This window comes from Anarrhichthys ocellatus, unplaced genomic scaffold, assembly GCF_004355925.1.
Source record: "Anarrhichthys ocellatus isolate YVR2014 unplaced genomic scaffold, GSC_Weel_1.0 scaffold5, whole genome shotgun sequence".
Taxonomy (NCBI): domain Eukaryota; kingdom Metazoa; phylum Chordata; class Actinopteri; order Perciformes; family Anarhichadidae; genus Anarrhichthys; species Anarrhichthys ocellatus.
In genome coordinates, this window is record NW_022280035.1 from 15,010,689 (window position 1) to 15,036,965 (window position 26,277).

A 26,277-nucleotide genomic window follows, 5' to 3' on the forward strand; every position below is an offset into this window, starting at 1 on the left:
AAACACTTTCTCTTAATTCCTCTTTATTCATAAATTTGACACTGACCTTTAGATTTCTGCTGCTTCACAATTGAGTTTAGTCTTTTGTGTGTGTCACATAATATAGAATATAACATAACTCAATACATCTACATCTACCAGATTCTTTTTAGCGACTTTTTTTCATAAACGATTTATGTACATTTTTTTGTCAATTAATTTATGATTTAACATAAATCAAATATTATAATTCAAGATTAATCAGAAACGGTTAAATTAAATTCTATAGTGTAATTTCCCATCACACAGTTAAAACCTTTCTGCAACTTATAAAATGTTTATGTTGCAAGGCAGTAAAATACGCAACATCTTTTTCTCACGTCATATGATAGGACTTTCACTTTTACATTTTTGAGTTACTGGGGGAAGTTGACAAAAGGTAAGGAAACTGCATCTTGAGTGTGCATTTTTTCTGATTGGTGCATGGATAAAAACAGTTCGATGAAGGCTGAACAGAGGACTGTGGGTCTATATTTCATCAAATTTGTGCGCAAAATGTAATAAATCATTTTAGCCAGTGAAATACCCCTGCAACTTAAAATAAAGAACTGAAACACTGATTTCAACTGCAGTGGTGTTCAGCACCAAACTGAAACCTGCACAAAGGGAAATTAAACCTTTTGCAATAAGTATCTGGCTGTCCTTCTGAGAAATGGCTGTGTCTGTGGAATGAGGAAGTGAAGCCTCAACACAGTCTGGGACCATACCTTCATGTTCCTGCAGTCTGCCAGTTAAAACGGAAGAAACCACACACTACCACAACTTAGAATCTATCTTAAAAAAAATAAAAAAAATAACAACAATCGCCTCTACATTTAAATAAGCAAATAATAACACATCAACACATTAACGAAAAGAAAAAGCTTGGAAGAAAGCAAGTAAGCAATAAAAATATGGATCTTCCATGTCATAAACAGTTAGTGACTTTAAAATAAAATAAACAGAGGATGACAATATGACCTGTTTCATCAATAATTTATTAAGATTACAAAATATTCAGGAAAATGCTTTTTTGTAATGGTCATGTTCTATGCGGGTGTAGCTGGAGCATTGATCAGTATATGGAACCATTTGCCTGGAAGCTTTGAGTCATCTACTGTGTCTGTGACTATGCAATAATTACACTTGTGTAGACAACCTGGTCTTTCAAGATAGTTGTATCTATGTATGAAATGCATGGGTTACAGAGTAGTTCAAATCCAGATATGAAAACACACATATGCAAGTGGTCAGTCCCATCTGATAAATTATTAAATACAGGACTACTGTAAGAATCTCAAAGCCAGACAGATAAAAACAAATGTTTAGACAGACAGCAGCAGTATAAAAATGGCCCATAAGAAATAAATAGGAAACGCTTTAAGTGTGGGGAAAAAGAAATATCTTTATATATGAATTACATCTATAATAATAATACACCATCAAATCATTTTACTTCTCTGTATATGCACAAGTCTCCACATGCTTTTATGGTCATCGACTTGGACCATCAGCTAGTTCTGGGCTTCGGGCCAGTGAACAGCTCTGGACTGTATCTTGGACTTGAACAACAGTTTCTCTTGTGATCTTGTAACCAAAACAACGTGGTTCAGTTGTCAACAGAATAATGATGCTCTGCTCTGCCTGCTAACAGAGGGAAAAGGAGCATGACACACAGAGCGATACACTTGGATGCGTGGTGATGCTGGTCCTGTGTGTTTCTTCCACACAAGCTGTGGATTTCCATGAAGATAATAAATGCAACCTTCATTGATCCCTGCATATTAATAATTGTACCAGCTGCACAGCACAGAAGATCCCACAAAATAGTGTGTCTCATGATGAGTCCGTTAACCACATCATCCATGTAGTGCCCTCTTCTTCTTTCTTGCTGAGTGGTTAGTCTGTATGTGATATGGACAGTCACATTGGAACGACTGGCACATGATACCAACACATCAAACCTCAATTGCTTCAGTAAATCATTAAAAACAAAACATTGTGACCAGATGAACCTGACTGCCTTGTGACTGTGTAGCCACATAAAATAACTTTGTTCACACGGATTAAATGTCTGTCTGGTGGCCATAGGATCTCCCACAGGACTGAACAGCTTCAGTCAGATGATCTGCAACAATATTTAAGAATAACAGAAGCCATTGATAATAAAAAACAGTAAGAATATACAATATATATAATAGTAAAAACAAAAACAATAGGCAGAGAGATGACATAACAGTAACAAACACAACAAAAACATACATGACAGGTTAAAAGCAGATTTAAGTTGATGATTATGTTTTACTTTTCTCAACATTAAGATGAGAAAATGAAGATTATATATTCTTTTTTTTACATTTTCACTTTCTTACCTCCTGCAGGGAATCCAACGTTAGACTTCTGTTGATTTTCCAATTATAATGTCATCCCTCTGCAATGCAAGATATCAAATATTATATCATAACTCAATAAAATAGTTAAAAAAAAACACAACATATGAGTTCTTGGTTAATAATACTGATTCATCTGTTTTGGGGATTTGCTGTTCTAATAGAGCTAATAGTTTCTTGAGTGTTGTACTTTATCTTGACAAACATTCATACCTTTTTCAAACCACGACGACTTTAGAGAAACGACGTGTGATTGAGATCATTTTCAGTCTTGACACGTTGTCTTCAGTTGATACATACATACAATTAAGCGGGTCATATTGTTACACCTTCACCTGTACCTGGGTGTTAGCCAGATGTGGAGGTTTTGGGGTTACACCTGGTTTCTTTCTGGTAACCACTGGTGAGCTGTCTATCCTCAGACTGGGTGTCCGACAAAGTGGTGGATGGGGCTTTGAACTCTGGGATACAATCGAGGAGGTGTCGTCCACTAACTCTCCACCAATGGTAGACAGGTAGCTGCGGTCTGAGCTGCTGAAGAGGTTGATGCATTCCCCAGATGATTCAGTGCTGTCCACTAAAGCAGAAACGGACCCTTTAAGAAACAAAAAAGACAGAGATTTGTGCTTTACTTCACACTTTTGGATACCATTATGGAATTCGAACATTTCAATTTTCTCATTGTCCAGATATGGTACATATCAGTGGGGGCATCTGCCATGGTGTCATTCTTGGTGCTGCCACCAGGTGGCGCCAGACTAAATAATTTTCAAATCAGCAGTGGCTTTAAAAATACTTTCTCATATTCAAATGTCATACTTTAGGTTGATCATATCAAAATGTTCACTGGACCTCATCTGTACTATTTTACGTTTTTTTAAACTCACGCAGTGGATGATGCCTCTTCCATTGTTCACAGTTACGATGAAGATGATGCTGACGAAGATGATGATTGTTGAGTTCATTTTCAGTCGCTCCCTCTGGGGAGGAGCAGACAGCAAGACTGGTCTCCTCTGCCCCCTGTGACTGGTTCCCTGGATAACCAGCAGGGGGCAGCGATCCCCGTCCAGAGGAGGAAGATGATTGGCTGAGGGTGGTGGAGGCGGTGCTGCCAGAGCCAATGGAGTGTGGTCGTGGATAGTCTAAGCCCCTGTGTGAACAACAGGCCACAGGCACTGACGACACACATAGATAGATGCCATCACTGAGAAATTAACGGGCTGGGTCAGTGAGCAAAGAAGGCACAAGCTGTTATATTAGTTTTTTTACAATTAGGTTTTGTAAAAAAAAAAGTTTAGAAAATAAAATAAATATGGAAAAAAGACGAGTCTACAGCCATGCTAGCTGCCCTGTGAAGCTGTACACATGAGTGCTTTCAGTAAAATACTGACATGCTCACAATATTAACATGCTATTGCTTAGGAAGTCTAATGTTTACAATGTTCATCTTTTTAGTTTAGCACGTTAGCATGCTAACATTGCTAGCCCATATATCTTCAATACATTTTGTAAATAAAATCTAATCAATAACTAGTAGGAATGATGGTCGTGTGAGATCCTGCAGTGTATAGGTAAAATCCTGACACATACTGAACCCTGTAGATTAACATTAAACTTTCTTACAATAATCATTTACATACATACATACATACAGGTATGACATTTGACCTCTGCATTTAACCATCTTAAGCATTGAAACTTCGGTTTCAATGTCTCGCTCAAGGACACTTCGACATGCGGACAGTGGGAGCCGTGGATTTAAACGGCAACCGTGTGGTTAAAAGGTTGATCTATCAACTGAGCCATAACCACCCATTTATTCACAGATATATTGTGTATTATGAATAAAGTGTTACTAAGTTTGGAGTGTAAAATGTTTTCACTTAAGTTGCTGCCAGTCTGAAGAAAATATTTTGAAATTCTGTTGTCAAGAAATGTTTTGTGTGTTGTTACGCTGCTTACTTCTCCCAGGCAGGGCGCAGCTGACCGCTCGGTCACAGATGGCAGCATCACTGGGTTGAATGTCCATGAAGGGTTTACGGCCCATTCCCATGAACACCCTTTCCTGCATGCGCAGCTCTGAAACATATAGTTTATTAAAAACACGTTTTCTTAAATCCTGTCCAGCACTTTGTAAACTGTACTATTAGGTAAGTGCTTTATAAATAAGATATGCTGTTACTACCTCTACTGTGAGTGGCCTGATCCCACAGAATCCTCTCCAGGTCGGTGGTCCACGCTTTCTTCACCTCCATGCTGGAGGCCTTCAGTGTGTAGGTGTCTTCATTTTTTCTTCTGCGGAACCAGATCTCAAAACACAAGCTGCTCACACTTGAGTTGTGGGTCATCCCAATGTCGCTCGTCTGGGAGAGAAAACACAATCAGACACAGAAATTACACTGATGTAAATAAATACATGTGGTTAGATGTTTTGGTTTCACTAGGAAGCTTTGCACCAAAACTGGATAATAGAAAACACCTGTGACATAGAATATACTGTAAATCTAGACAGCAAAACAAGGGGTAATTAGGCTTTATTAGGTAATAAATTCAAGGATGTGTTAGAGACCTTAAATGACTGCTTGTAGACATAAACATCGTTGCCAATATCTGTCCTCTTGGTCTTGCTGAAGAGGATGAGATCTTCAAAGAGAAAGATGCGGCGGACACATTTCTTCTTCCTAAAGAAGACTGTGAACTCATCCTGGCGAATCAGCTGGCCCTGCTCTTTCAAATTCACCTGATAGGGCAGAAATATGTACAGCAGAGCAGAAAGGAAAACTGTTAACTTAATGTAACTGCTGTGTGTCAGGTATATCCTTCCTGTCATTTTGATATCTTACATCACACTCCAGGATGGCGTCCATGGTGAGCAAATCATTGCCGTGACGCATCTGAAACCGAACCAGGTCTGCAGCAGCTTGGATCTCAGCCCTCTCCCGCTCCCTGTCACTGCTCGTCAGATCAGGCACATACGAACCCGGGCCACACACACTTTGTGTGCACACACTAGATGCGAGCAGTGTATCCTGGATCATGTCTTTTGGCCTGTATGAGCCAGCCAGAGCCAGCATGTCCTGAAGCAAGAGGCTGTACTTGCTGATCCTCTGGATGGGCCTCAGCAGGTAGGATGAAAGGTCCATCATGTCCCCCAGCTCCTGCTGCTTCTTCTGTGAGGGGAAACAAAGTGGGACTGTAAAGTTGAAAAGGTAAAGCATGACCCTAGTACTCCCAGTGTGTGACGACTACCGCAGCCATCGGATTTCAAAATGCAACTTCTAAGATTTGTCCTAAAATGAGAATTGAGTTTCTGAGGAAGATGGAGCCTACACAGTGTTACCACCAAAAGGAATGGGGTGTAGAACATCTGCTGAAGAAGATTTCAAATGGGAAACTCTCCCGCTTGTTTCAGTTAAGAGAAAGACAGGACACGTAAACTGACCTTGAAGATGTCATGGCGACGGTGCAGGATCAGGGCGTCTGACAGAGGTTTGTTCTTGCTGTACAGAGCGTACAGGCCAAAACTCTCACTCTGTGGAAAGATTTAAACCATATTAGGACACAAATTAAAAAGCCAACAATCATCTATCATGATAACTTTGACTGAAATCCTGCTACTGTATGTGTCGACTTCTGTCTCATCACATCTTGAGAAGTAGGATGTGACTATTCTGTAATTTTAATTGAACAATAAAAAAAAGACGAAAAAGACAAATACACAAAATGTTGATGAACACAATCAGATAAAAAAACTACGCTAAAACTACAAAACAAAATACAAACATTATAAACAGAAATAATATACAATATCTAACTTCTCACATGTCTGAGAAAGCAGCGGGCCACCATGCCGGGCTCCCTCTGGCAGGCCTCCAACTCTGGCAGGAAGTAGTGACTGTGGAAGTCGTAAAGCTTCTCCAGGTTACCGAAGATGACTCCTCGCTTGCCCCTGAGGTCCTGGGGGATGTCTGGTCTGTCCAGCAGGGGGAGGTAGTGGGTCAAGATGTAGCCCAGTGAGCGCACGTACTCCCTCTCAGTGAACACCAGCTCCTCCAAGACACGCTGCAGCCGCCTGGTGACACAAACAGAACAAATCTCCACTAACTTCAAACACAGACTGTCACTTAGTAAACCACAGTACATATTATATTCTATCTATATATCCAAAGGCTTTCTTATAATTATTCCTTTGATTTTGAACTAATGATTTGCACTGTGCTTTGCTCTGAGAATGAAGTTGAGCGTAATCATTCATCATTTTAAGTTCATTACTCTTTTTTTCCTTATACTTGCCTGGTAACATGTTCTATATTTTATCATTGTGTGTTATGCGTTCGTTGTTATGCACACTGTAATGTGAATTTGATAAGTGCTCTTCAATAATATATCATTTAGCTTTTAGTGTTTGCAAATAATTAATTTTATCTTCTCATCCTTTGTTTACCTAATTTTTTATATTTTTGCATCTGTACAAACCAAATAATATTGGAAAAGTTCCTTGTTGTATTTATTCTAAGTCTGAAGAAGTGACGCGATGAAAGGATATTGAACTGAACTAATATTTAAAGAGGCTGAAAAGCAGTGTTTTGCTGCCTTCACTGGGCAAAAATGTCAAGTGTCTGACCGCAGCCATGCATCAGTGATTTCAAGGGGTGGTGGATTACACGTGTGCGTCACTGCGGTAAGGTGAGAAGATAAATCACTTTTACATTTCAGAACATGATACAGTGACATGCTGTCATTTTACTCTCTCCACATGCAATGTGATAGAAAAGAAACATGCCAAGTATGAATGAATTATGGGAATGAGCCCCTGTCCACAGACAAGTAAAACGCCCCCCCCCATCCTGCATGTCAGCTCCTCTGCTGCAAACATATTTAACTTGATTCAATAAGTTTGCTGTACGCTTACCGTAGCCTATAAATAGGCAGGCAACTCTATTACATTGCAAAAAAAGAAGAAAAAAAAACTAATATATATTAATTTGATTGCATTTCATAATAAAGGACTCAATTTGTTATCAGGAGCCAAAGATGTTACCGGGATATCCCTACGTATGACTGAGCCTAATGCGATACATAGATCTCATTGACAGCCTTCACTGTAAACAGAGGGGTTCAATAATCCACCATGTTGACAAGTATAAAAAGAGAAGCGAAGAGAATCAGAAGAACAGTACCTGTAGTACTTCATTGGAAGCTTACAGACAGAAAGAGCAAACGAAATCTCATTAAGACTTACAAGATTAAAGACATTCAACTCACTAAATATTATCTTACAAGCATATTTTCCAACATGTAGTAAACTTACAGGGCATTGCCGGCACTCTCCTGTGGTCTTGCCAAACAAAACGCCCCCTCATATCCCCCGATGGGCAGGCTGGAGTGCTTGCCGCATGAAGTCCCGTTACACCCTGCAGCCCCCCGGTCGCTCATACAGGACTCTTCTGAGCAGAAGCTCCCGTGGCGGGAGATCTGGAACTTCTGAGCCTCTTGGAGGATCCGACAGGACGGCTGACCGTGGTGGGAGCAGGATGATGGGGGTCGAAGCCTCTGCTCCGGAGGAGTGGACGACCCCGCTGTTGCTACTCCTGTGGTGCAAGAGTCCTGGCTCGCCGACCTCGCTCCAAGACCTCGTCCCCATGGAAACCACTGGCACCCGACAGTGTGGGACTGAGACAAAGCAGCAGCGTCCCTCTCACTCCTCGTCTGTCTCCTCCTCGTCTCTCTTTCTGTTCTTCTTGCTGACCTATTATTAAATGGTTTCAAGCAATTTAAAAAAAACAAATATCAGCAGCGTCTAAAATGTGTCAGGAACATTTAAACGAGTGGTACTCTTCAACAGCAATGTCACAGCGAATCAACAAACTACTAAATCCTTGTTGAGGGAGATGAATGTACCAACAAATTACCTGGGAGGTGACTGTGGAGTGACCTTTGACCCCTGGCTGGTTACAGCATCACTGTGATCCTCAGGTGTGATGTTACAGCAGGCTACAGTCGTTGAGGTAGTGTTGTTGCTGCCCAGGATCGGCCTTCTCTTCCCTAAATCCACCGCTCCCGTCACGATGCCCCCCCACTGCGGGTGCCGAGGCCCGGGCGTCGATTGTACCACCAGACTCTGGCCACCGGAGGACGGCATCTGAACATTAGTGCTGACCACATCAACATAGTGAAGTTCACACCAGCTGCTAGAATCTGGTTGATGTTGGAAAACCTCCTCCACATCCTGCATCCTCTCCTGAAGCTGCTGCCTGGCCTCCTGGCATCTCAGCCAGGCTATGTTCCAGACCTGCATCCCCCTGGAGCCCTGCAGGGCGCTGGCCTGGGCCTTCACCTCCTGAAATCTCTCTGGGCTAAACTGGAGGAACCTGTCTTGGAAAGTCTGGAGGACGGAGGTGTCATTGCTTGACAGTAAAACACTGGTGGTGGTGGTTGTGCCTGAGGCATGTGCTGCGTGGTTATCAGACGGGCAAAGGGATGCAGTGCTCACTCTGCGGTCTTGGTTTTGGTGTTGTATTGGCTGAGTGTTTGTTTGATTGACAGCTGTTGTAGTCTGGTCACGGTCCTGCATTGTGTGGATTCTGGATTGATTCTGGTCCAGGTACTCAATGCATTCGCTGGCGAGAGCTGTAGCCTGTTTGGAGAGTACAGAGGTTTTATTTTATACATTTACATACACATGCCTTATACATTAAATATCTGTGGAAAAAACAAAACAGCATGAGATTATATGGATATACCAATCAATCTCTGTCGAGAAGTAATGACCTAATTATTTTGAGATTACATCACAAGAGAAAGGAGCATCAAAGCAACATCAAATGCTACATTTTCATTAATTGTTCTACAACAACATAATTGGTCTACTCTGTAATTATAGTCTCTGCAAAAGTATTTGAATAGTTGAATAGTTCAATAATCTACTTAGTTCACTAATAATTACTGATTTTGGCATTTGAAGCTGCTCAGCTACATTATTGTGTAATTGATTTAATTCGGTCCTACATCATTCTACATTTAGGATGTACACTCATTATAGTAGTTACATACCTATATGCTGGAGCAACATAATTTCATTCCTGCCAAAAATTATATTTGCAAAAGAGTAATAAAAAAATTCAAAGGGCACAAGCTACACACTGGTCTTGAATACTTGAACTTTGAATACTGATAATGATTTATCTTACACCAACCTGCTCACAAAAATCACACACGTTGACCATGATCTGCAGCTCCCTGCCAGATGCCTCCGCCCTGCACAGAATGTCCTCCAGGCCTGACTTGAAGGTGCTGACTAGAGTCCCGAACGCCTCCGTCTCTGGGTAGGGGAACCCGCTCTGCTGGAGTCGCTCTGCCTCTGACACCAACGTCATGGCGTGGTGCCTTCGATCCTGGAGGAGGAGGGAGAGAGAGAGATTCAGACGGGTGGACAGACAGAGACACATAACTACATGACGGCCGCAAGAAAACATACTCACATTTGCTTCGATAAGGAAACCAGTGAAGCTGTTGAGGATCTGCTCCATTCGGTCTCCAGAGTTGTTGACTGATTCAACCTCCAGCAGGTGGTGCTCTCCCTCTACATGAAACCACTGTTGCATCTGGAGTCATGGAAGATGGACAAATATGTTGTGTTTATTGGCATGAGCATGAGCTGAATTCAATATAAATTGCCATTGTTCAGTATACTGCTGTAGAGAGTCAGTGGGTGGAGGATTGTATGCTTATTTTTGATTGTTTATATGTTTTAAAAGAACACATACTGCCACTATTTCTTCACATTACTGAACTGCAACACTGAACTGTAACACTTTGTGTTGCCAGATTTATGTGACAATAACCACAACAAATGAATCTATTTCAAACAAAACATGCGTTTTACCATTAAAATACTAAATCCTGAAATTCATTGAATGACATTTGACCTACTCATCACCATGACCAAATGATGGATTGTTATCATTAGATCGCTGGGTGTTCATGAACTCAGGGACAAACAAAACCTAATATACGCAAGATGCATTCATCTGAACATCTGAAGGCAGATTTGACGGTCAGTTTTTTAAAAACGTACCTGCATGAAGTGTCCCTCCACTTCTCTGAGTTGCAGCAGATACTCCAGGTGTTCCAGTGACATGTTGGACCTCTGCACGAGGACATGAGCCTGCTCCTCCACGTGGTTGTACAGGCTGGTCACCGAGTCCACTGCATCACTGCGTACGGGAAAGAGACAGATCATAGACGTAAGAAAGACAAATAATAGATAAAGTGAACTAGTGTTCTGGAAGATAAGGATTAGGCAGCATATTTAGGCATAACGTGGCTTGACTGGAAAAAAAATGGCTTAGGACAGCCAACTGTGGCAAAAAACTAATTAAACTCAACTTTTGCTTTTCAGTTGCACAGAGTCAGATGTTGTGTTATGGTTACATTTTGATCTCAAAATATGATGGTGTTTCCACTTCAAAGGACAAGAGGCTACTATTTGTTTTTGTCCTGTGTATCTGAAATCACTTGCTATCAAATAATAAGCCTGGAAGTGTGCTGCAGCTGCACAAGTTAATAATTAAGCCAGGTATTTTTGGTGTGGTGGTTGGCAGGAATATGTTTAATCTAGTGGTTTATTTTCTAGCAGCTAGATGTATATTCAATCACAGGGTATCAAAGGTGTTAACAGGCTTATCCCAAAAACGACTGTAGAGCCAATAGCTAGGTGTACATAATACATAAATATAGCAGATGAGAGCAGGAGTTTACCTGAGGTCCTCGCAGTGCGGGTATTTGAGGTCACTCTCCTTTCTCAGCCTCGCCAGGATGGCCCCGCCCTCCCTCTGCAGGCTGACCAATCGACTGTCCTCCAGGACATTCCTCATCAGAGTCCTCTGGTCCATCATGCACTGCTGCAAAGTCTGTACGGCAAAAAGACGTTTTGAGATCAGCAGATGATACAATAACTCCTTCAAATCAACAATATTGTTATTAGCCGTTTTCCATGTGCATTTATCAAAAGCATACTTTGATATAGCTCGAGGAGCAATAAATGTTTTCCTAATAAAACACACACACACACACACGCACACACATTGTGTACTGTATTACCAGTAAAGACAGAGTTACATAACTAAGGATAAACCCAGCTTTCAAGGCCCAAACAGCAACGTGAGTAAACAGTCAGCATTAAGGTACCTGTACAGTGTCTGTCCTCTGGGGCTCCTCTAACTTGCTGATGGCTCTCAGAAGAAGGCTGGATGCCTCATGAAGATCAGACACAAATGGGAAGAGTTTCTAGAGAATAAAAGATGTGGACATGAGTGAATCATGTGTAGTTCAGAGTCAGTGCAGAGGAGGGAGCTAATGTATTGATGTGACTGTCTCACCTGGTGCAGCTCTATCCAGTCACAGTGGCTGTGAGACAGTGTGCCATCCAGGCGGGAGCTTAGCTGACTCACCTCCACCAGCTTGAACAAGGCTTTCATGGATGTCACCACTTCAGTCTGCTTTGAGGCAAAAAGTGTCAAAGTAACATCGACACGTTTTCACAGCTACAGAATGGACAACAGGGAAATTCTTAGGTCATAATTCACCGCATGACCCCCTTTGTGTCTTAACATACGACAACTTATTCTACTTTTTTTCGTCTTACCTAAATAACTTTTAAAAAAACTACAAAATTACGAAGCATATCCTCAATGTATAAGCTGTATATGGGCACAAGTCTCCTGACCAGAGTGCTAAAGCAACCTTTGAAGTTAGAAATACAACAGAACGGATTAGAAAAGTCATTCGGATTCATCCTCTGGGGACCCCTGCATGTTACATTTTCAAGGTAATGTGTTATCAAGATATTATAGTCTGATGAGCCAAAAACCCACTGACCAACTGCCATTGCCATATGTGGCTACACTGCTAGCATGGCTAAAAACACACCTTGATCAAACTGATCAATGAAGCGTAAAGCCTTCTCAGATGAATTATTGTTTATAGAAAACCACACAGGAATATTTCTCCAATGGCGGCGTTTTGATATTAATAAAGAATGAAAAAGCTGACCTGGATGCCGGGACACCTCTCAGGTCGAAGGCTGTTCTCCTTATTCACCAGCAGCACGGAACTATTTACTGCATGGGGAGTCTGCTCCTGCAACAGTTTAACACATAACCACATTCGTAACCACATTCATGCATTTTTTATTCAAGTTACACCCTTTTATTGATCATCACAAATACATCAGAGAATATTTTACACATATGGGCATCAAAAAAAACAAATTTCCTTTTCTTTCTGTGATTCTTACCTGAAGCATCATCAAGGCCTTATAGAGCTGCGGCTGAGGATTTGTCCTCCTTGAATCAAAAATGAGCATCAGCCCAGCTTCTCTGACTTCTCTCCTGGATACAGAGAGACAGAAAAAAAGCGACCACAATAAAACAGACATGACCACAAAGATGCCGAAAGTTAGTTCTAGTATGAATTTGATTAATTAGTTGATTCCTTGATTCATTCATGATTTACTGGCATATGGATGCTACCTGGTGATAGTGCGGAAGTAGAGCAGCATCTGTAAGAGCTCTTGGCTGGTTACAGCTGATCTCCATCCCTGGTGGTGTCCATAGAGCTCAACTATTGCCCTGCCTGTCTTGTCTCTGCCGCCTGAAGGGGTAAGAGAGAGAAAAGATCAGGGAACATGCTGTTCTCTGTGACTTAATGACTTAATCTCCAAAAGAGATACAGATATATTTCATGTGTTTTATTTTTATGCAATGTGAAGAACTTCTGCTTTGAACAGTTGCCAAACAATGTATATTGATTATTATTGTTATTATTGTTGTTTGATGTAATTTGCTGTTTCTCAAACTAACTTACCTGTGATGGAGGCCACTCCTAAGTAGAGGGGGTGGGCTCTGGGGTCTGGGGATCCCAGTGGAAGGTGGTCAGGTCTGGGACGAGTAGAGGCAGGCTGGGGGATCTTCTGTGTCTCTGTTGCTGGAGGTGGATCTGTCTGTGACGGGTTCTCCATCTGATGGCTATTTCTACTGGTTATGAACTCACTGCCAGGCTGAGCAGCATCTGTAGAAAGTGGACACATTTAGCTGTAAGGAGGCTGATGAAGGATGATTTTCATCTGTTAGTAAACAACAATGAAATCAACCTATTGAACCCTACATGCTAAAGATCAAATTAGATCTGAATATGATACAAGAACAACATTACTTTGTACCTGGAATGACCATCCTCCTCCTGTTGATCTTGGGTGAAACCAATCCAAAGGCTGTGCTGTGTTTACATTTGACCACATGCAGCTGGGGAATCTCTGCACAGGAGCCAGTGTTTTCTCTTCTTCTAATGTTTTGACCTTCCACAATGACCAGCGCACACTTCTCCGAGGTGTGCACCACAGCTGTGGAGAGGGATGAACATCTTCCATCTGAAATGGATTCATGTCTGTTCTGTGGTGCTGAAAGAGGCTTAGGAAAGTTTGGACTCACTCCCGTGGAATTGGTTCTGCTTTGTAGCCTCTCACGAGGCTTGAGGGTCATGTTCATTGCTGAAATTTCAGTTGAAGTAACCGGTAATCTGTGGTGTTTGGCAGAGATCACATCTGACTGGTTAGGATCTTTCAAGCTTGTCCCGTTCACATTGTGTAAATTGCCATACGTTTTCACAGAGTGTGCATCCCTTGGTTCCCTGAATCGCAGAGTGGTCCTTTCAGTTGTTTGTTCTGGTAGACCGCCAACGTTTAAAACATTTGTTCTCCTGTAATCCATACAGGGGGCAGTGTTTGTATCTCCTTTTTTCCAATATGGAACAGTGTTCTTCTCTCCTGACTCCTTACAGGTGGCTCCACTGACAGAGGGAGGAGACTGGTGTTGCATCCCGGGATCAAACCCTGTTCCTTGAACATTGCACCATGGATCCACTGTTTCAGTCTCTGGTAGTCTTTCGTCACACTGTGACAAATCGCCATCCTCCTCCACCACTGCTAACATATTCCCCCTGTTCTTCTCCTGCCCAAAGGGGACAGGGTTTTGTATAGCAGCCTGGTAGGAGTCCCTGTATCGACACCTCAGCTCCTGAGATTTGGACGCCTTTCCGCCTTGTCTTCTCCTCATGCACGGGGTACAGGGTTTCTCTGAGAACCGGACAGTGCGGACACACTCAAAAGGTTCAAGGGAGTCAGGGTGAGGGTGATGGGATTGGGAATGGTGGAGAGCGGTTTCGGGTTGGGGCGTCAATGATACAGCAGCCTCTGATCCAGAATGACTTTGTGTTCGTGGTTTTGTAGGTAACTGCCCATGTGCTTGTGACTGTGCTTGAGGTGGTGTCTGTGTGTTAGGCTGCATTTGTGCTCGTCTGTGTGGATATCTTTGCCTTTGCGGTTCGATTTGTGCATGCGATTGCATTTGCTCTTCTAATTTCTGTTGTTCTTCAGTTGCTGACTGAGCTCTACTAAAAAGCAGAGTTGCCTGAAGAATATCAATATATTCTCCTTCGGCAACAGTGTGGCCTGTTGGCTCTCTCCTGCTTATATCTTTAATGTTTGTACCTTGATGTTTATCTGGCCCTATATTTTCAGAAACAATTACACCCTTATCTTCACGTTTGCAGGTAGTTGTATCTCCACTTGCAGGGGTGCGTGTGCCTGAAACAGTGCTCGTTTTTGTGCCTGTACTTGGGCTGGTCCCAGTGAGGCAGCTGTCCCAAGTATTAGGAGACACACAGCCAATAGGCTTAGGCTCACTTTCAGTCTCTTTCAGTTTGACTAGTCTAGATGAAGAAGCTGCGCTAGCATCCACGAGGCGGAGTGACACAGCAATGCCGTGCCTCGCTGGACATATTCGGGTCTCCACAGAGAAGGCAGAGGGATGTGAGGAAGATGCTAAAGTAGAATTTTGAATAGTTACAGGATACTGTTTTGGTGAAGATGTCTTTGAAGGAGAAAGAGGAAGTGAACGATTTGATGAAGAATTCTCAGGGAAATGAGGAAGAGGTGGAGGACGAGGAAGCGGCGGTGGTAAAGGAGGATATGAAGGAGGAGCCGAGGCCATACTACTCCCAGCACACAGTGGCACCTCCACGAAATCCGGCACGGCCACCCGTTCCCATGGCAACCTCACCACGCCCCGCTCAGTGGCGAGCAGGCATTGGCTGAGAGGCGTTCCATGGCGGCCCTGGTTGATCTCCTCCAACCAGTCACGGCTGAATATACAAGGATAGGATGTTTCAGCAATCGGAGTCTCCTCGACAACTTCCACTATAAGCCCCTCCTCTTCCAGGAGGCTGCAGACCAAGACGCGAGCTGATTGGTTACAGAATGGTGCCACCTGGAGGTAAAAGTCGCCAGGCTGAAGTAGCAAAGGGTTGATGGGAGCGAGGTGGACGACAACTTGGTCACGTATACATAGAGGCCAGCCCTCACACAGGAAAAGTACATCAGAGTACTGAGCCTATAAGGAGAGAAGGACATTATAGGGTTTCAGTTTTAGAGGTACATCAACATTTGTGTCTATTTTCATTGTAAATTAAGTCGAGCAATAAGATCTTAGAGCAGCTCTATTCCATATTAACACATGTAAAGAATGTATGTCTCGATAGACAGTCAACAAGACAGCGACTTACACATGCAGCCTGCTGCACGGTGTCTAAGATGTGCTTGGCTGGGAACAGAAAGTCCAGCAGGCACCGCAGAGCATCTCCCCGATAACGTCTATCAATGATTTGGAAGAGCTGGCTGAGAAGAGTGGGGGCGGTGGCCTCAAAGGGAGGGTACAGCACCGACAACAGGTTCTGGATCGAGCTTTCCAGAGAATCGAGGTTCTGAAAACACAAGAAAAGAGAAATCAGAGGCTTAAGAATAGCTTTGCTCGATATCCTTCTGGTTAATCAGTTACAAGGTGGTCAGGCCGGGATCTGTGGTTACTCCTGTATATATAGACCTACGCTACTTGGACAAGTTGTCATTTAGTCAGTAACATCTCAAAGCTAAACGTCACACCAGTGATTCCAGGAATACCTGCCATGTACTGAGATCTGTGATTTTCAAAAGAATAATATCAACATAAACTCTGCTGTACTGACACATATTCACACGTTGAACCACTCGCACAGTGTAAAAAAATTAGTTAAACATGCCACTGCACTCAGACAACATTTCATCCTCAATTCAAAAAGCAAATGATGAATCATTATTTCTGCTTTTAGTAAGTAGCTTGTTCATATTTATGAGATGGATTCTTGAAGTAAGAATATTTATGCTAAATCCCTACAAAAGCTACAACTAATCTGAATTAATTGATTAGTATACTATTGATTATATAAAAAAAATAGGCAAAGATTGCCATTACAATTTCCAGAAGCCAGAGGAGAAGTCTTAAAATTGCTTGTTTTATCTGAACAGCATACCAACATTTTGAGATATTTAATCTACAATGAAACAATACAGAGAAAAGCAGAAAATTCTCAGAATAGAGAATCTGGAAACAACAAATGATAAATGACAGGTAATTGATTAATATTCTTGCAACTGAATAATCAACAAAAAGCATTTACTTAAATCCCCTGTAATGTACAGTAGAGCCACACAAGAGGAAACCTGGAGTCATTCACATTCATCTCACTGGCGTCTTTAACAGTAAATTACACAGGCCTTGTCCTCAACCTTGTGGCCTGCTCAGGGAATAGCTACACAAACACAAACCCTCTGTGCTCATCATTAAACAGCCAGCCTGACAGCAAACATTCAAGTAAACACAGTGTGTGATGGCTGGTCTCAAGGCTAGCTAGCCTCCCGGTTTACAGTTTCACATTCCCTTTGACCTGAACCCAGGGCACGCTACCCAATTTTAGGCGCCGCTTTATTTAGCACCCAGCAAAGGCCACAGCAGCGGACCTCGGGGTTCATGTATATACACGTATGGCTGAGGCTCTGTGAGAAGATACATGGCATCAGGAAGGGTTGCATGTGTGTCGACGCACAAGATGAATGTTGTTGCCCTTTTTCCCCCAAGGCATGTGTTCAGTGCCATTTACTGTGTGAGATTGCATCAATGACAGTGTAGGAGCAAGTAAAAGGAAAAGGTTCTGTATGCTGTAATCTTCTTCGAGTGTAATGAATCATTTAATACAACATTTAGATACATACATTTAATGCTTTCTACATTTAATCGATACAAGTCTCAAATTTGTTCCACTGATCTCACAGGTTCCCAGCTGTGGTGATGAAGAAAGACAGACATGGATGTAGGGAGATGGAAACAGAAGAGGGTGTGTTAGGGTGTGATGAGTTATGTCCCCTCAGATCAACACTAGTGCTCAGTTTCTCTCCAGCTCTGCTATCTGTTGTGCATCTCATTCTCTGCACCTTTGAGAAGAAAAAAATGTAGCATTCTTTGTCTTGCATATTCTGTGTTTTGTACATATTGTTTGTTTCTTATACATCTGCTTTTGCGTGTTTTTTTCCTCTCTCAAGCAACTAGGGCCATCCACCCTCTCTGTCTTATCTCCTTACATTATTATCTAAAAATGCAGAACTCTCAGCCAGTCCGCAGCCCCCACAGCTCCAGAAACAACACTGTGACTCAGAGCTTTCTGGTCAGTCCTGCCACACCTTGCTGGGACAAAGCACAGTGACGGTCATCATAATGATAACATGAACGAGGAGAAGGAGGAGGAGGAGGATGGTAATGGAAGCAATGGGGTGGTTGTAAAATGAGAGGAGGACGAGGATGGTGGTAGGCTTAGAAGCACAAATCAAATTCACCTCACAGCTTATAAAATTGTAATCAAATGCTTTCCCATCCTGAAGACAATGACCACCTGCATCTCTTAAATAATGTCAGTGAGTGTCAGTGTTTTTTCTCAGTTGTTGGTGAGGGAGGTCTAGGATTTTTGGCAAAGGGCAGCTTGGAAATTGCAGGAATTTAAATGAATGTGACCTTAAGAAGAAAACTAAACAGTGATGTTGGGTTGGGTCCCCTTGGCAACAGTGATGGGACATGTGAATGCTTTCGAGCCTTTGGAGTGCTTACAAAATAAGAGTGAAATTTTACTTGGAGCGCGTTTACACTGCTGGTAATATGAGTCAGCTGTGAGAGCAACACACATCACCAGTTACTGTATATCTGCCGACAAGAGTTTCACACTGTAATGCTGTTACCAGTTAGCAGCTTAGTTGAGTGTGTGCTTTTCATTTATGGGTTTATTTATGCGTTTATTTATGCGTTAGTATGTGGTGTATGAGAGGACTGTATGGAGCTGGACCAGCACAGTGTTGCCGCAGATTCAAACGGCTCTATATAAACACCCGGATCTCTCTCACTCAGTCACTGAAATAAATGACGACTCACATTACTGTGGATAAGATGTCCCAGTGAGGGAGCTGAGAACAGTTTGAATGTCTCTGTCCGGTATCATTATGACACAGAAATAGTCTGAACACATTCCTGGTGTCAAGCAGGTTCCTGCCTGGACAAGATCTAAATATTCAGCAGTGATAAAATGGCTTGTGACGTAATACATTCCTGTGGGACATTTCTCTCCTGATAAAGTATTAAAATATTATTTTATTAGTATGTTTTTCGGGCCTTTTCCTTTTTTTTTATTTGACACTATCTGGCAGAGAGGAACTGTGGGGAGAGGTGATGATTTGATTTGAGCGAGGATGTTGAATTACACAGTTCGCATCTTAGATCCCTTAACTAGGCCAACAAGATGACCCCAACTGTGCCATTAGATGGCCACATTTTAAACAAATAAAATTATTTGCACAAACTAAATCTTGGCATGAATGAAAACATTCACATTTTATTTATAATCTCTATTTCAGTGTTTTTAAGAGTTTTGAAAAAGAAAACCGAATAAACCAATAATGGTTTTCATGATTGCCACTGTACACTAAGTTCAATAGAAGATGAATTTAGTCTGAACCTGTTATTTGTATAACTACTACCCTCCCCCCCTCAGTTCAATGAAGTATCCCCACAGTCTGTGTAATATTGTGGACACAAAATGCCTGAGAAATATGTGAAGCACAATAAGCTAAACTGATGTGACTTGGCCAAACTTCAAAGCCTCTACAGATACTGATACGGCCTCTAAATAAGCATGAAAAGAATCCATTTCCTGCGTTTATGTCTGCGGTTTTTCAGCAAAAAAAGAAAAACAAGATTCCCCACTGGATTACACTAACTACTGCTCCCCACACAAAGATGAACTGATATACAGACATGGATTTACAGTATGTAGAGGAAGGAGTTCTTTCATCTTGACTTTTCAGGAACTTTGAACAAAAGTCTTACTTTGAAGTTGAAACAACAATGTATTCTATTGAAATGAGTTTTAAAAAGACTAGACAGACGACGGTGTGCAAATAATCCTCATACTGGATATGAAAATCACCTCAACAAAAAGGAATGAGCGTCCTGAAACTAGCTACTCCGGTTAAAACAATGTCGATCAGCAGATGTGACTCCAGTCATCATGGCACATCTTTCACACCTTTAGATACTGAAATGTTGGTGTAAGATATCTGATGTCACACTGGCAGTGAACACAAAGCATCTTTGGCAGCATTTCTTTCACACCATAAGTGATGTTTCTTTTGAAAATGTAGATTAATCGACAGACTGGTATAATTTTAATCACATTCAAGTAACGTAAAAACAGGAAAGTCCCTCTCTAGAGCAGTGTTTAGATGTGGAAACTTGGCCGTGTAACATGGCGGACCCTTTGAAGAGGACCCGCCCCCATGTAGATATAAAGGGCTAATTTTAAGCTAACAAAAATACAATGATTCTTAGTTTCAAGTGATTATACAATGAAAACATGGTTATGGATATTATATTACATTTCTGCTAATAAATTCCCCAAAATGCTACACACTGTGCCTTTAACACATGATTTAAATCCAGTTATGTCTCCTCTTTGGAGGAGCTACTTACTACGTCAGACTTTCAAGTTTGAATCTATGTCTGTTAACTTTACATTTGACCTGTATCCACCTGCTGTGCCGCATTAGAGCACAAATCAGAAGAAGTATGAGTCCTTAATGTGACTTTTAACCACCTGGAACATTCTTAAATACTGGTGGATCATTTTAGATGCTGAGTCAGTGAGAAGTCAAGGTTCAGGGGGTTTTGGGCCAAATGAAATACATTAGCTTAATTCTTATCAAGGCCAGCAACTTTTCCACCCCACCAATCTCAATCTAAGAAATCTCTGCTACACTGCGCACAGGTTTTTGCTGCTGTCTGTATGTCCCAATGGAGTAACACTTTATAGTTATGGGGAAAATGTATTATCTATCCGAGTTGAGATATAGTGTGAAAAATGCCTGCAGTTCTGCAGAGTGATACAGCCTGTTAGTTAAGGATTCATTTTGACCAAACCAGAGCTGGTGATTATTTGATCCGTGGAAAGACTAACCAAGACGTGTTTGGTGTTTTATTTTGTATCTGTCCAGTTTGAATGAAGTGTGTCTTACGATGAGTTAACGAGGCAATTAGGCCTCAGGTGTACAGTGTCAGGATATTTCCTTCATTGACATTGTGTGGGTGTAATTTGTTTATTAATCAGACTACGATAGAGCTTGTGTAACCTAAAAACTCCCCACTTGTGTGCAATGCATCCTGGTATATGTAGGCACAGCCGGAACGACTCGGCAGCAGGAGAGATCAGCTTTGTCTGTCAATATAGCACGAGCTTGGCAATTTAATCCTTCAGTGGATTCCACTTATCATCAGCAGTGATTGGACAACCACATTCAAGTTGGCAAATGGTCTCTTTAAAAAGGCGACTGAATACTCCATTCTACAGTATGTGGCCATCAACAAGAGAAGCTACTTTTGAGATTATTTTCTCTTGTAAGAAGTATTTTCAAAGTACTTTTCTGAATGGCACAACAAAGCAATATGAAAAACTAAAATGTGCACTATTTGGTCTATAAGGAGTTTTTCCTGGCATAGTGTGTCGTTTGAAATCCCTCGTTTTAACAAACCTTATAGCACTGTGAGACTTTTTGCATCTGTGCTCGTCTTTTCAGCACGAAGGACTCTCACACTAACGTCTGATGAACTGCTGTTTTCAGCCTGCTGCTCTGATGAGCCATTCATTGAGAATAACTTTCTGAATGACAACAGCTCTCGTACCCTGACCAGGAAATATCGACAGTGACACAGAATCTTAACTATTTTTTTAATTTGGAGGAAAATTCAATTGTGCAGTTAACAGATTACCGACTGACGCATAAGTTGTGCACAGAAGTGTCTCACATCAGGCATGGTACAAAATGTGTGATGATGAAGAGTCCCCTTGTTAAAACATATGCCAGATGCCTATAAAAGTTAAGAGTCTTTAAAAGGTGAAGAAGCAACATGTGGAATCTCATTTTCTGAAGTTGTTTTCCGATGAATTACACCTACAAATCTTTAAATAAAATTACAAACTCAATTAACTAAATAATTACTGTAATGAAGGCCCCATATTTACGATGGCTTTGTTAATGTTTATGCCTTTTGTGTCCAACGACACATCAGAAAAGGAGAAGGTTCATCTTAAAGTGTTTTAAATGTCTAATACTATAAAGTATTATAATTTGACATCACAAATAAGCCTAAATCTGATTAAACCAGAGGAATGTGTCCTTAATTCATTATTCATTTTGGAATCAATTCTTTGGATGTTTAATGCTAGTCGTTGGCTCCCTACATTGTTGCAACGTTATACAACAGCCCAAATGGAGATTTGAGATAAAGACACACACAATATCCAATCGTTTTAAGTTGCCCAAAAAATCTGGAAGATCTTTTTTCAGCATTTCTTGTGTAAATAATTTACTATTACTGTGCTATTTACAGCTTGGAAATCTGCAGCATAAAAACAGAAAAGGTACTAAATTCCATCTTCTGTCAAGGAGGGCTTTACTTTTTTGGAGGAAATGGATGTCCCTAAAAGATACTATGTTGTACCTTTTAGCCTAAAAGCTGCACCTTTAGACTAAAATGGTACAAAGCAGGTTTTTTTTCTGAGTGCAACATCTTGTGGCCCTCTACCTGAACACACCCGGTGACATCCGAGCACAAGCAAAAACCAAATTACACTGAGGTTGGACATAAACACAGGCTGTGTCGAGCTACTGTACATGACCACTGAGGCACCGAGACGGCCAGACGGTATATTTAGTAGCTTCACAGGGATCAGCAATTCGGAGCTTGCGGAAGGCAAACACTAATCATGACGGCCTTGATCAGCAGGATGGTTTGAAGGTGACTGTAAAGTAGCAGTCAGGAGGCAGCAAGGCCGGTGTTTAAGTCATTAAAAACACGTCAGGGAATTATGAATGAGCCGAGGCTTTAAGCACATCTTTAAACTCATCGTGAGTGACTTGACGTGTTTGCGCCGCGTGTGTGTGCGAGGCGTGTTATTATATCAAAGTGTGGCTCAGCTTTCACTGACACACTCATCTCATCTGTAATTAACTCACAGCTGTTCTTAATGTAACTCACACCGGCTCATTTCACAGCAAACAACCAGAAACGATCACTTAGATACAGGAAAAACAGATGAAAACGCAGATGAACTGCACTCAGTGATGCTAATCAGACCCAACATCAAATTGCATCAAATCTTTAAATGTATCACAGTGAAGCCTAAAACTGTGCAGACACACACAGATCAAATCAATATCTCACTAATTGAGAAATATGAATCAGATAAAGCTTTATCTGTTTGAGTGTATTCATGTGTGCAGCTCTGCAAAAACCTCGTCTAAAAAAGACTATTAGAAAGCCTTTGATGCACTGAATCTCAAAACTAGGCAGGAAAATGATCAGTGTATGTTTTGCTCAGAGAGTAAACATTAAGACTTTGCAGTTGTCCACCCTCATCAGAGCTAAACACTTTGAACAGCTGCTTCACAGCTACACCAGCTCAGTCAACCCGTCAACTCAAAGTTACTTTCAATGAAAAGTTCTTTAAATCATTGGACATGTTGCTGCATACTCTGAATACAGGTGTCGACTAGATCCTATAGCCAAAACGGCATAAAGAAGTCTGCTCCATGTAAAGGTAAGGTGATGATTTGTAGTTTTGCAAACAGAGCTGTCGTGTATTTCCATTGAATCACCAGGACGGGACAAGACGTCCTTCTGCTGAGAGAAAAAGGATGCTCTGTGCAACCGGGTCAGCACAGGAACAAATACCCAAACATTGAGGTCACTCCCCAAACAGGAATAGTCAGGTTAATGGACTCTGGCTTCAACGTCATGGCAAATATGCAGGAAACAGGGCGGGAAAAGGACAGCGGTGTGCACACACTCACAGTATCCTGCCAAATCAAACCTACGGGAGAGCTGGGCGGGCATTTTAAAAGTCAGCTCCCTACTGTACATAACATCCTCCCAGAGAGTGAGCGCCAAACAAAATCCACTTTATGTGCGACCGGCCACACCCTCTCTGCAGCCGAGGTGTGACAACACACACATTCAGAAACTTCCTCGTCAGGATTTGCAGGCTGCGACTCTCAACAGGCCAAACTAAGACTGAGTGTTCCAAATACAAATCCATTCGACAGCACTGATTTCTAACATCACCTCCCTGATGCTGTCGGATAGTTTATCCTCCTCCATGACTCACTTGCCAGTAAATGGGCATCCAGGAAGGGGGCAGGTACAGTGGCTGGTTTGTGAAATCTGCCTTAATGCTCGGTAACCTGAGACCTTCACCTCGAGTCAAAACACTCCGGCAGAGAGCAGCGGCCAGTGTGCGCTATGGGAGCTGTAATTGTACACGGTCAGTGTACATCTGTGCATGTTTCAACATAAAAGACTACTTGTCAGGACTTAATAAATAAAAGACCGTGTTACTATTTAAGAAGGAGACAGAGATGTAACTGTCACGTCTTATAGGTTACAAGGAAATCCTACATGAATGAATCATTCTAAATGTGATAAAAGAGAAAAGGTGTGTATTATAAAATGTTTAGGGATGTTTTTCAATTAATTGATTAATAATTTAATCTATAAAATGTCAGAAAATGTGCAAGGTGATGTCTTCAAATTACTTGTTTTGTCGGAACAGTTCAAACCCCCGAAGATATTCAGCCAAAAAAAAAGCAGCAAATCTTGAATAATATTTGCTTGATGAATGACAACGACAAATCGTTTGTCAATTCATTTTCTGTTATTAGACCGATCGCCTAGTTGTTTGAAGATGTTGCTCAAGACTTGGAGGTCAACTTCTTAAGTAGGAGTAACTGAAAGTACCTCACCCTCCTCTGTCATCTCACAGAGAGTCGTATGTTAGGAAAATTATGGATTAGGAGTTGAACGCTGGGAAGATAAAACTCCACAGGACATCCAACACCTTTAGACGGGTTGGTTTTAATATAAATTGTGATTAGAAGGTGACAGTTACAGCAAACAAAAATGACAAAATCCTGCGTGAACAAAGAGATAACAGGATGGAAGTAAAAGCATCTCAGAATAAACAGAGCAGATTGTCATATTACCATTTTCCGATCTGCGTGCTGTCATCCCCATTCATCGCAACAGCAGCGGTGTCTGAAATAATCCAAAACGAGTGACAGTAATCTACAGAGCTGCTGCTGCTGGTGCTCGGTGGCTGATGAACCAAAATGAAATCCATTCTGTGACACTCGTTCACAGCCGAGTGAGTGAGGACAACCTTAAGCCAGCTGGATGAGCATTCATTAAGTCCTCAGCTGAGTTGCACTTAGTCTTTGATTTGTTTTTCTCTCCCTTTCTCCGTCTCTGATTTACTGTGTTGCCTCTGCTTCCTGTCTCTCTGTGTTTGCTCTCTCCCTCTCGCAGCACCTCGAGTGTCGGTCGCTATGTATGTCTGAAAGTGTCAGAGCAACCAAACATGAGGTGGGTGAGAGAGAGAGAGAGAGAGAGAGAGAGAGAGAGAGAGAGAAAGAGAGAGAAGCCTCACAGTAAATGCAAGTACATGCAAGTGCAAATTCTTAGTTTTTTTTCTGTGGCGTCTTCTTACATTATGGACACACACATACACAGGGAACAATAGTAGTTATTATTAGAGCACCATGCCAAAAAGGAACATAATCCTTGATACCAACAAGCTGTGTGTTTGTACACTCAGTGTGTGTGTGTATCAGATTGAAGGAAGATGATGAGGAAGATGGAGGGGTCTGTAATTAAAACAGCTAACAAACATTTTTCTTTTACTTGACTTTTAAAACTACACTTATGACAATAACATATATTTGTGTTTTGTTAGTTGAAAAGAAAGACAATTAAACCACATGTCATTAAAGAGTATTAAACAAATGCTGCACTACTTGATGTCGAATAAATCTATTTACTCTGTTTTCATTTTAAAAGAGTTAAATATTAACACTGGCTGTGTAGAGGTGAGTGTACAAATAAACAGGAGGCACAACTTGAAGAATATGGGCATGACATCATGTAAATATATTTTACTTAATTCACTCTAATATTGTATTTTCCTGCTTAATTGTACTTATTAACGTGTGCTGACCTCAAACTTTTTATTTCACTAATTTTTGAAAACTGCAGATCAGGAGGGAATCAGTGAGGATCCCAAACGGCTAACAAGTTGTAACGTCAGTTAAAAATAGTTAAATATGCTCAATGCTGTCAGTGTGGCAGCAAAAACCACCATCCACCACAACTGCGCTCTTTCTGTCACATGACCATTGTCAGGACCACATCAGGAGAAGCACTTCAGCTGAAAAGACATGAACCAAAGGATGGAAACACTACCAAATCATATTTGTTATAAAGTTCTTCATCATGATTTAGGATATCTGGGTGACGAATGCTGAAACTAGAAAAGAGACAGAAAAAGGATCGGATATCAAGGAGAAGTGAAG

The 26,277-nt window shown here is 41.5% G+C and overlaps 1 protein-coding gene across 4 annotated transcripts; it reads right to left on the reverse strand.

Annotated features, from left to right (window-relative positions):
- Positions 1 to 375: 375 nt before the first annotated feature.
- Positions 376 to 25,228, reverse strand: LOC116382385 (uncharacterized). Of its 4 annotated transcripts, none has more exons than XR_004212720.1 (25): positions 24,913 to 25,228; positions 16,029 to 16,226; positions 13,630 to 15,856; positions 13,275 to 13,478; positions 12,941 to 13,061; positions 12,706 to 12,799; positions 12,462 to 12,548; positions 11,789 to 11,905; positions 11,598 to 11,696; positions 11,169 to 11,320; positions 10,486 to 10,624; positions 9,890 to 10,012; positions 9,605 to 9,802; positions 8,321 to 9,045; positions 7,720 to 8,157; positions 6,231 to 6,480; positions 5,851 to 5,940; positions 5,252 to 5,578; positions 4,978 to 5,148; positions 4,594 to 4,771; positions 4,371 to 4,487; positions 3,296 to 3,583; positions 2,622 to 3,003; positions 2,391 to 2,449; positions 376 to 2,146 (listed from the first exon to the last, which is right to left on the reverse strand). XR_004212720.1 is itself a non-coding variant. In XM_031845401.1 (25 exons), the coding sequence occupies exons 1-24, from the start codon at positions 24,913 to 24,915 to the stop codon at positions 2,411 to 2,413; spliced, it is 6,639 nt and encodes a 2,212-aa protein (XP_031701261.1). In that variant the 5' UTR covers positions 24,916 to 25,228; the 3' UTR covers positions 377 to 2,146; positions 2,391 to 2,410. The 4 variants fall into 4 exon arrangements, 3 of the variants coding, with proteins under 3 accessions (XP_031701261.1, XP_031701263.1, XP_031701262.1); XM_031845401.1 differs by having other exon boundaries at positions 377 to 2,146; positions 2,750 to 3,003; XM_031845403.1 differs by lacking the exons at positions 376 to 2,146; positions 2,391 to 2,449; positions 2,622 to 3,003 and having other exon boundaries at positions 3,472 to 3,558.
- Between the last annotated feature and the right edge of the window lie 1,049 nt (positions 25,229 to 26,277).

Bases quoted from the DNA above. Each gene is read 5' to 3' on its own strand.
- LOC116382385 (XM_031845401.1), bottom strand. The intron at 3,584-4,370 runs GTAAGCAGCGTA...GTGTGTCGTCAG, and splicing joins CTGCGCCCTGCCTGGGAGAA to TGCCTGTGGCCTGTTGTTCA. The intron at 2,450-2,749 runs GTACAGGTGAAG...CTTGCATTGCAG, and splicing joins CACATCTGGCTAACACCCAG to AGGGATGACATTATAATTGG.